The sequence below is a fragment of the Galeopterus variegatus genome, unplaced genomic scaffold (assembly GCF_000696425.1).
Source record: "Galeopterus variegatus unplaced genomic scaffold, G_variegatus-3.0.2 Scaffold926, whole genome shotgun sequence".
Classification (NCBI taxonomy): domain Eukaryota; kingdom Metazoa; phylum Chordata; class Mammalia; order Dermoptera; family Cynocephalidae; genus Galeopterus; species Galeopterus variegatus.
In genome coordinates, this window is record NW_007727037.1 from 3,225 (window position 1) to 14,948 (window position 11,724).

The 11,724-nt window shown below is 41.6% G+C and overlaps 1 protein-coding gene across 1 annotated transcript; it reads left to right on the forward strand.

Moving 5' to 3' along the window:
* Nucleotides 1-5,927: 5,927 nt before the first annotated feature.
* On the forward strand, nt 5,928-10,233 carry ASRGL1 (asparaginase like 1; the record flags this gene model as incomplete). The annotated part of the gene is made up of 3 exons (XM_008573512.1): nt 5,928-6,046; nt 8,288-8,398; nt 8,844-10,233. Coding segments are annotated over 3 exons (436 nt in total), but the record flags the coding sequence as incomplete, so codon positions are not given.
* Nucleotides 10,234-11,724: the final 1,491 nt, after the last annotated feature.

Sequence of the window (11,724 nt, forward strand, 5' to 3'; positions counted from 1 at the left end):
TCCCTGTTTAGAAACTCGCTTTTGCAGCTAAGAAACAGTTTTTTTTCCTGCTCCACACTTCAAAGATGTTGCCTGTAAACAAGGCAGCCTCTCCTGCCAAGGGCAAAGTGGCGGTCAGCCCCCATGACCAGCCACCAACAGCGGTCCTCCCTTAAGAGACGGCAAGAGGAAGGTCCACAAGTTTCCCAGCTGCCTAAGGCCCAGTGGCCGCCTTTTCCACCTCAGCTACTCAGTGCCAACTGCCGCAGCCACTGCCATCTTGAAAAGCCTTCCATTTTTCTTCCATATATGATTTTTTTTAATAAAATAACTACTCAGTTCAACTAGAATGTACCATGGTCAGAAGACATTTTGTTTTATTTTTTTATAGATGATCGGTAAGGGGGTCTTAACCCTTGACTTGGTGTTGTGAGCACCACGCTCTCCCAAGTGAACTAACTGGCCATCCCTATATAGGGATCCAAACCCATGGCCCTGGTGCTATCAGCACCACACTCTCCCAAGTGAGCCACGGGCCGGCCCCTCAGAAGATATTTTGAATGACTAGCATTGGTTATATGTATCATTGCACTACTTGAAGAAGAAAAACAAGTCTAAATCAGTGTTTCGTTGGCTTTACATATGCTTCTTAAAGTACAATTTTTGAATTAAATGAAAAATGAAAAAAGTTTCAATATTAAGTATTAATGTAAAAGATTGTTGAAGACAAGCCTGTGGTAATGGAACTAATGTGGTTGTTAAATGAAAGACTTACAAGCAAGAAGTTCGACCAAGAATACAGAAGTATTCTGTGTAACATGTACAGCTCATATTTTGAATTTGTTTCTAGGATACTTGACCTCAACTGTGCCAACAGCAATGATGCTTTGGAACAATACAGTAATTAAACACAGTATTTTCTATATATGCCCAAAGATGGAACATATTGATTAGACTCATGTTTGACCTTATAACAAGTCTCAGACACATCATGGGAATACCAACTAAATGCTGTTGAAGTTATTAAGTTGAATTTAGATAAGAAGAGTTAGGCAAAACCACAGAGGATCCTCAAAGAACAAATCATGACTTTAACAGAAAGTGAAATTAATTTGAATTTGTGCTGCCTACAATTTTTTAGTATTAAGTATTGATTTCTATTAGTAAGCTTAATAAAAGCTTAACAACAACAAAAAAGATCTAAGTTGGGCTATTTCACTATTACAAGGATTTTTTAATTTAGAGAAATGAAAACCAAAACTACATTGGAAATATACAACAAAAATGATGTTCCAATGAAATGAAAGGAAATTGAAACAAGGGAATGAAAATATTCCCTAACTTGAAGAGGATTCATGTACAAATAATCCCCAAACCAGTTTCTGTAGAGACTATTTTTCTGCTCGTTATGAGTAATGATCCAGGTGTGCACAATAATAACAATAAAATAAGTCATCACTGATAGTTTGTCAACTTTCAGTCATATGAAAACCATAGCTTTTACAGTATTTTTCAAGATAAAACAGTATGGAGGTTCCTAAAGAAGTTAAAAATAGGTCTACCGTATGACCCAGCCATCCCTTTTCTGAGTATATACCCGAAGGAAATGGAATCATCACTCGTAAAGATACCTGCACTCTCATGTTCACTGCAGCATTATCCACAATGGTGAAAAGATGGAAACAACCAAAGTATCTACAGATGAGTGGTGGAGAGATTTGTGATGTATATATACAATGGAATGTTATTCAGCCTTAAGAAAAAAGGAGGCCCTGCTATTTGTAACAACATGGATGAACCTAGAGGACCTTGTGCTAAGTGTAAAAGCCAGACTGAAAACTACTGCATGATCTCACTTAACTGTGGAATTGTAAAAGGAAAAAAAAAACAAGACAAAACAAAAAAAAAAATGAGAAGAAACAGAAGAGAATGGTAGTTACCAGGGGATGGAAATGGGGGAATGGGGGAAATGGGAAGATGTGGATCATAGGGTACAAAGTTGCAGTTACATACGTATAAGTCTAGACATCTAATGTACAGTGTGAGGAGTATACTTAATATTGTTGTATATTGGAAATTTGCTAAGAGTAGATTTTAGGTACTCTTACCACAAAAAAAAAGTAACTGAGGTCATGGGTATGTTATTTTGGTTAACTGTAGTAATCATTTCACTATGTATATGTATATAAAAACATGTACACCTTAAATACATACAGTTAACCCTTGAACAACGTGGCAGGGCCAGGGTTAGGGGCATGAACACCCCCTGATCCCTGTTGAAAATTCAAGTAATAACTTTCCCCTGGGTTGTGGCTGCATATCCAGAGCCCCTCGTGCTGGGGAGTGGGGGCTGCTGCATCCTTACTTAAGTAGTAGTTAAGTACTTTACTAATAGCCTACTGTTAGGAATGCTACTCAACTGTTTAGTTAGGTGACCCACACAGTTCAAACCCATTGTTCAGGGGTTTGTTGTATATAAGAAAAATATTTTTCAAGGTACATTTTCCATAGTTAGAGGATAGAACATATTTATCACTTCTACATATTTTAAACTTATGGTATGTGGACCTCTACTTGTGTTTGTATTTGTGCCCTGGCCTCTTGCAAATGTTAGTGGGGGGCCCACCATCAGCAATGACTGGGAGTACCCGCCTCCTTATCTGACAGGTGAAGGGTGACATTGGTACTTTAACCTGCTATTCCCTGACTGTTAATGAGTTTGAGCATTTTGCATTTGTTTGTGGGTGATTCTTTGCTATGCATTTGCCTGTGTTTGTCCCCTTCTTATCAGTCTGTGTTGTAAAAAAAATAAAATAAAATCCAAAATCTGTTTTGATTTTGCTTTTACTTTCTTTATGGTATTTTTGTTATATAAAAGATTTTTATTTTTTTGTAATCAAAATGCCTTTTATACCTTGTGAGAATAGAAACTCAAAACATATTCCCCACCTTGAGAAGATCCCTAGATTTTCTTGAAAGATTTTTTAAGGGTTTTTTTGTTATTAATCAACACATAATAATTATACATAATTATAAATAATTATGGGGTACAGTGTGATGTTTCAATACATGTATATATTGTGTAATGATGAAATCTGAGTAATTAGAATATCCATTACCTCAAATACTTGTTATTTCTTTATGGTGAGAACATTCAAAATCTTCTCTTCTAGTTACAGGATATTGTTTTATGTTTTATATTTAGGTCTTTAGCCATTTGGAATTAGTTTTTGTGATGATGAAGGGTAGGGCTCCTGTTTTCTTCTACATAGAATGCCAAATTCCTCTTTCTAGCTACTATTCAGTCTCTCCATGTGATTGCCTAACATCAAGCTTATACCCAGAACTGGATTTTTTATTTCCCCACTCCACCCCACGCATCCACACACACACCGACAACAAAACAAAACAAACAAACAAAACAACCTATTCCTAATAGTCTTCCACTAAAGGATAAATGCTTCTTATATCCTTTCAGTTGTTGAGGCCAAAAGCCTTAGGGTCTTTTGTGATTTCTCTCTCTCACATCCATTTCACCTGCAAATTTTATCAGCCCAACTTTCACAATGTCCCAAGTCCAGCCTACTGCTTACCCTCTCTGCTGAAACCACCCTAACACAAACCACCATCTCCTCAAGCCTCCTGACTGGTGTCTGTTTCTACTCTTGACTCCCTCAGTCAACTTCGCACCATAGCCAGAATAATTCTTTTAAGGTAAACTTTTAATAGAAGGTCAGCACCCAGGTCAGGAAACAGGAGGTTGCCAGGAGCTCCCCACCATGCCCCCTTCTGTTCAGCACCCTCCTCCTGAAGTGACCACTTACCCGACTTACATAGATGAGTGCTGCCTGTTTTTTCACTTTGTTTAAATGGAATCATGTAGTACACACTTTTTTGGCCTGCCTTTCAACATTATACTTCTGAGATTCGTCCATTTGTTGGAATAGTTCATTCTCATTGCGCTATAGTATTCCATCTCATTAAGATACCACAGTTTATCTACTCTACCTTTGGTGGACATTTGTGTTTTCAGTCTGGGATTACAGTAGTCCTCTTTTATCTCTGGTTTCACTTTTCAGGGTTTCAGTTACCAACTGCTGTTTGGAATTTTGAAAGAAGACCACATTCACATAACTTTTATTACAGTGTATTGTTATAATTGTCCGATTTTATTATTAGTTATTGTTAATCTTTTACTGTGCCTAATGTATAAGTTAATCTTTATCATAGGTAATAGGTATGTATACATGGGAAAAACATGTATAGGGTTCAGTACTATCCAAGGTTTCAGGCACTCACTGGGGGTCTTGGAACATAGCCCCCAAGAATAAGGGGGGACCAATGTATCACAAATAGTGATGCTGTGAACACTTTTGTACACTTTTTTTTGGTGAACATATGTCCACATTTTTGATGGACAAATATACAGATGTATAATTGCTGAGTCATCAAGTATGCATATGTTCAGCTTTAGATATTGCCAAATAGTTTTCCAAAGGGGTTGTACCAGTTTACACTTCCAGCAGTATTGAAGGATAATTCTAGTTCCTGCACATCCTTACCAAGGCTTGATATCATGTCTTTTTCATATTAGCCATCATAGTGGGTGGCGATAGTGGTAAGAATGATTAAATTTTAAAAATAACTCAGATTGTGACACTTCTCAGCTCAAACTGCCCAGTGTCCTCCCATCTCACTCAGAATAAAAGCCTTAACAGTGGCCTGAAAGTAGGATGATCGTATGATTTAATGTTCAAACTGGGACTTATTTTTGAGAGTTAAAGGAACACTGTTAATAATTAAGCTAAGACAACAGGCATAAATTTGGACTGTAATCAGGATGGGTAATCAGGATATATGATCATCCTGGGTAATCAGGCTGTATGTTGACCGCACTTGTCAGAGCCTTCACCCCTGGCCATCCCTCTGACCTTCATCCTACCATTCTCTCCCTCATTTTATTCTCTCCAACCACAGTGACCCCATTCATGAACATGGCAAGCATGTTTCTGCTTCAGGAACATTCTTCCCCAGCAATCAGCGTGGTGTTCCCTTGCTCCCTTTAGAGGCACCATATAAAAAACCACCTCCCCACCATCACCCTACCATTACACTGCTCTATTCTTCTCCTTAGTTTTTATTGCCACATGAAATTTTTATTGCTCTGTTACTATCACCCTCTGCCCCAGTGCAAACTCCATGGGAGAAGGGACTTTGTCCACTTAGTTTATTGTTGTGTCCCAGCACTTAAAACAGTGCCTCAAATATAGTTCATTATAGAATCTGGGTGGTGGGTATATGAGTGTCAGTGTACAATTTCTTCAACTTTTTTATTTGAAAATTCATAATAAAATTTGGGGGGGGGTCGGAATTAATTTATTTGATCTTCACAGCAGCCCCTTGAAACAGGTACTCAAAGTCGGGTCCGAGGACAGGCAGCACCAGCAACACCTGGAAGGTTGTCAGAAGTACAGGATCTTGGGTCCCACCCTGTATCTACCAACTTATTTCTTCCCTTTTTTTTTTTTTTTTTTTTTTTTTTTTGGCAGCTCCAGAACTTTGGGGGATGGATCCAGGGACCCAAGAGATTCTTATGCAGACCAAAGTTTGAGATGCATTCTATTATTTTATCCCTGTTTTGTAGATAAGAACAATGAGATAGGAATAAAACTTAACTAAGGACACAGAATATGGTGGTGTTGGGATTGGATATACTCTTAAAGGGGAGATCTGAAGGAACGTCTTGCAAATCTACCTGTAACTAATATGTAGATAAGAAGCATACAGGCTTTCTTTGCCATTTTCATGAGTCTAGAATGTTGGAAACAAAGTGCCCCATTTGCCCTTAACATATAATGTGGGGATTTAAATGGTTTTAAGTTACACCGTTGGCTGTGGGAGCGTTTCCCATCTTCAGCCTGTCACTTTTTTCTGTTTATTTTTGGCAGAAACTTGGGAACCGTGGGTGCTGTTGCCTTGGACCGCAAAGGAAACGTAGCTTATGCAACCTCCACAGGCGGTATCATTAATAAAATGGTTGGCCGAGTTGGGGACACACCGTGTATAGGTAGGACTGAAAGACAGCTCCTGCCCCTTCTCCTTTCCTTCCCTATCATCAGGTTTTCCTCGTTTTCTGTTCTTCGCCCCGCTGTCCTTTTCTTCCCTTTCTTCCTTTCTTCATTTCCTTTCTCCTGTTGGTGGCAGCTTCAGAATTTCTGGAGTTGCATTGGGTTGGAAGGCGTTGTTCAGGGCACTTCTTTGAAAGGATATTTGTGTCTGGTAGGCACACTGTTTTTCCTAGATTGCATGCTTTTTAGGGACTACTTGGGAGAGTAATGGAGATGGGGATGCTAAAGTGCCCCCAAGCTACCCTGCAGTGCCTCTGTCTTCTCCTTAGCCCTGGTTTCAGGATCTGTAGACTTACTCGCAGAGTACGTGAAACCTCTTCGCAGGTGTGGGCTCAAATTAATGATCTTAGGAAGCTGAGAATTTAAGTTTGCAGTTATAGATTTGAGTGGCATGAAAGTGACACGCTTCTACAGAAATATCACAGATTGAAATGTTCTTTGCCTCAACATTGAAGCACATTAGCTCATTCCCAGGAGTGCATGAGTGGCAGGGTGGGGGCGGTTGTGAATGTTTCACTCTGTGCAGACTATCAGACCTTCCTTGTGGAAATCACCACTAGCCCCTGCAGATGGTTGAAGTTCTGAGAAACAGCTCAACTGTTCCACACGTCCAAAAGAGCAGCGTATACTTGCAGTGGGAAACTAACCGTACCCTCCCTTTTTAATTTGTTGCTCTAATCTTTAATAATAATCTACGGTCTTGATGATTCTTGATACTCTTTATATTGTCATGAACTCAGATTAGACACTCAAAGCTTCTCTAAAGAGTAGAGGCCTGATAGCCTCACTCCCCTGAAATATGAAATAGTCTGCCTTTCTTTCCTCCTTAGCAAAAATCCTCCCAAAATATTTCTGCCCAGATAGTGTAGTTTGCATCTGGGTGGGTTCAGACCAGGCTACAGGACCACCCCAGTCATATGCTACAAACTAATCTTGAACTTATTGAGTTACAATAGCAGAGTCTCGAAAGAGAAAAGGCACAGCATAAATTCTCAGAAGTCGTTGTCTTGGTTATGAGCAGCAAGTGTGCTCTGCTTGGCCTTTCTGATGAGCCCTCCCCTGGGAGTGCACCAGCTGGCCACAGGGACCCTGCACGGACAGTCAGACGGGGCAGTGTTGGGGGCCCTTCACAGTCCTGCTACCCATGCCAGGACCACTCTTTGAGCCACCATGGCCTTTTGTGGTCCTAGAATAACTGAAAAGAAAACAAAGTCTTGGCTGCTTCCAAATATCAGGGCCTGATTGACACCATGGGATCTAGCCAGTTCATCCCACAGCAGAAGCTTACAAGAAAAAGGAAAAACGCCTTTTCTGATTGCAATAGTTCACATTCCCTACCCAGCCTCAGCTCCCTCCAGAACCAGGGGATCATCTGCCTTTGAGAACTCTTGGAACTTTGTACATTCAGTGCAACTTCTCAACTCCTGAGTCCTTTCCCCACATCCAGCATCAATAAAGAAGGTAAATGTCAATCATGTGATGCTTCTGTATCAACTAGGGGGAGAGTAAAGGTGAACCCAAGGCTAAAGGACTCTAGGGCTGGTAGCCGTGGGTGAACAGATACGGAATGATGGAGAGAAGGCTAAAAGGTTGCTCAATCCTGGACCAAAATAAGGAAGAAATCGTATCTAAGCTTGAGTTCCAGACCCCACTTAAGTGCATAGCCCAGAATAGTTCCCTCAGGTCCAATTAAGCTGTCCTCAACAAGTAGAACTGCCCTCCGAATCACTGGGCAGTATGTATGCAGGTTAGGTTTGGAGGTATCAGTTTCCCCAAAGTTATTTGAATGTGGCCTTTGTAGTGATCCATACAGCGCAGTCACATGGTATTCTTTTTCTTCATAGTGTGTGGTGTGGGGAGGAGAAAGGGAGAGGGGTGTCTTCCTCGATCCAGATGGGATGGATATGCTTTGGGGCAAGGAGGTGCTGTCCTGATGTAGCTGTTCTGTGAAAGGTCAGGCCTCCGTCCCCTAAGACTCCCCTCATTCTCCTGGTTTCCAGGGTATTTACACTGTGCTGACTAGTCCATCTTTGCATCCACAGGTCATGGCTACTAATCTGACCTTTGTCTACACTCCAGCACTCTGGGATTTAACATTTATGTAGCATTAGACTTGTAACGTGTGTTCGAATTTCTCGATTGTTGCTGCTCAATTAGAACCAATCATCTTTTTTGAGCAGGATCAGGAGGTTATGCTGACAACGACATTGGAGCCATTTCAACCACAGGGCACGGGGAAAGCATCCTGAAGGTGAATCTGGCCAGACTCACTCTCTTCCACATAGAACAAGGTACACAGAACATAGAACAGTTCATCACTTGTGAAGACAAGTATATAAAAGCTATTTGCTAAATAGATGGAGAAGTATATGAAACCCTTTCTTGTTTGTGACAAATGTTGCTTTCAGGTGTTAACAGTTTATTTTGACTCTTTCCACCTTGTTAGGATGTGGAATAGGAGCGCATTTAGAATACTGTTGTCTTTCGCGTCTCAGGAGAAGGGGGCAGTAGAGAGACGTTGGGCCTCCATGTGGGAGGGAAGGCAACTCTGCTTAGGCTGATACCAGGGCTCTGTGTCAGGGCAAGGAGGTGAGGATCCTCCTTTTAAGCATTCAAGTAGAAATCATTTACTAAAAGTCTTTTTTAATTTGCTTTGGTTTTTAATATCACAAATGATTTTCCCATCAGATTCCTTTCAGTAATGTGTGTTGTTTCTCAACCTTTCCCTGTCTGCAGGAAAGACATTAGAAGAGGCTGCTGACCTGTCATTGGGTTATATGAAGTCAAGGCTCAAAGGTCTAGGTGGCCTCATCTTGGTGAGCAAAACAGGAGACTGGGTGGTAAAGTGGACCTCTGCCTCCATGCCTTGGGCAGCTGCGAAGGACGGCAAGCTGCACTCTGGAATTGATCTTGATGAAACCACTGTCACAGACCTGCCCTAAGCTTCTGTCAGATTGTATTCTAGATGCTAGCCTGGAGGTGCAGTACAGCTTCCTGGCATGGAGACATAGCTTACTCAATTAGATCTAGAATGGAAAAATTATAGTCTGTCACTCATTTTGTTGCCTTCATCAATAAGTATCTGAATGTTCGGCTGAGGGGCAGGTTCTGAAGTGATGAGAAAAACTCCCGTGTTAATATCAGAAGAAGACTAGTGAGGATGACAGCCACTAGCCAGCCTTTCTGTGGCACAGCCTCATCATGATAGGTTAGAGAGCTGCCTCAGTCAGGGAGGGCCTTTTGGAATTGGGAGCTGGGGCTTGAAAAGTGGAGGATTTGAAAGTGAGACCTGAGCAGCAGCAGAGGAGCTGTGGGCAAGGCCCAGGCAGCCTACAAATGTGGCAGGGTTTGTTTTGAGTCACAAGAACATCAGGTAAAAGAATGAAAATCCTTTAAGCAATGTTCTTCATGTATGAGAGGATAAACTGATTTTTCTAGGAAAGTTCAGATCTTCTTTGACTTACTAATATATGCGTGTTTCCAGATACTTTCAAAGGACCCTCTGGTAACTCATGGCTCCCTAACCTGGAGACAGAGGGTCAGAATGGATTCTGTGGGATTCCTTGAAGTCTGAGGGGTTTTTTGGGTTCACAGATGAGCCCCCTTACTTAGTGTTCTCTTACGAGCCAGCACAGTGGGCAGAGCCGGCCTCTGCCTGCCACAGACTCTCTGGTCCTCGTACAGAGAGTAACGGGGCTCATGGTTTCTCCAGCAACAGGGTGTCGCCAAGCGATGTAGAGAAGACACCATGACTTCAGGGGCTCTCATACTGTCCAGTGCTCTGGGACACACCATGCCACGCCCCTCTCCCCCTCCCCCCAAATTGGGTGTTGTACAATGTGGTCAACATGGTGGAGAAAGTAACTTCCTTGGTGGAGAGTATTCCTACTGATCTCTCATGACACTGGAAATGTTATTTCTGCTGTGACATACTGCTTGATTTTTTAATCTGTCAGGGCTTTCCTTCTCTGTGGATATTGCTTCACTTTACATTCCGTGTGCCACTAATGTATTTGCAAGAATAACAGTGTGGTTAGGAGTCACTGCTGACAAAGACTAGAATGTACACGAGCTCTCCCCTTGGTCTCCCAATTCAGACAGGTTACTAGATAAAGAGGACTTTTCAGAAAAGGGTGGTGTGTGGGTGTGATAATACCTCCCGCCTCATGGATTTTATTCAAGAGTTTTCTAGAAGAATTAAGCTTTTTCTGAATGGGTTAAGGAAGAAACTAAACCACCATTTGCAAGTATCAACAGGACTTATGGATCAGTCTTCTTGCAGTTTGCCAGTATTCACTCGAGATAGAATCACACAGTTCTAGCTCTGATCCCAAGACCCTCCCCAGGCTCACATCAGCTGCTCTGGACTAAAGAGAGAGAGAAGGCACAGGGAGGCAGGACTGCTCCCCACCGCCCGGTGACCCTGGTTAAGTTGACATTCAAGAATTTTTCATCAATAAAATAGATTACTGGACTGGCCGGTTAGCTCAGTTGGTTAGAGCATAGTGCTGATAAAATAGATTATTATGAAGATTAAATGAACATAATAAAAAATAGCTCAGTTTTTTATCTTAAGGATCCTATGGACAAATTTGGAAACTGCCCAGGCCCAAGAGGAAGTTTACGTGTTTATGTCCTTGAATACCTCAATATGTATGTAATAACTGCCTCTTTAGAAATAAGTCTTTTATAAGAAAGTATATTCGTTTGCTAGGGCTGCCACAACAAAATCCCAGACTGAGTGGCTTAACCAACATTTATTTTCTCAATTCTGGAGGCTAGAAGTCCAAGATCAAGGTGTCAACAAATTTGGTTTCTCCTGAGACCTCTTTCCTTGGCTTATAGATGGTTGTCTTCTGTGTCCTCACATGGTCTTTTCTCTGTACATGCACATCTCTGGGCCCTGCGTGTCTTAATATCCTCTTATATGGACATCAGTCAGATTGAATTAGAGATCACCCTAACAGCCTTATTTTAACTTAATCATTTCTTTAAAGGCCCTGTCTCCAAAATAGTCACATTCTGAGGTACTAGGGGGTAGGTGACCCTGCGTGTCTTAATATCCTCTTATATGGACATCAGTCAGATTGAATTAGAGACCACCCTAACAGCCTTATTTTAACCTAATCATTTCTTTAAAGGCCCTGTCTCCAAAATAGTCACATTCTGAGGTACTAGGGGGTAGGGCTTCATGTGAATTTGGGAGAAGACAGAATTCAGCCCCTAACAGGAGGCAAAGCAGAATCATGGTAGGGATTGAAAAGGGAAGAGACCCTCTGGAGAAGACAAGTCACTAAGTCGATAAGGAGAAAGGCAGGGGTGGGTGGGGGAGTAGAGAGGCAGTTGAAAGATATGATTTTGAGTTTATCTAATCAGTTCTGTTCACAAGGGAGGTAACTAGTTATGAAAGACTGCTAGAGGCTTAGGTAGTAGCCGCTTGACCTCTGTCTGGCAGCCAGGGTACTGGGGTACAAAGTCATCAGCCCCTTTGTGCAAAGCCAAGGCATATATTCTGTCCTCAGACCCAGGTTCTATGAAAAGCCACCTCCACTAGCCTGGGAATTCCATAAGTGGAGAACATGTGTGGTTCTCGCTTTTGCCCCCACACATTGCCTAG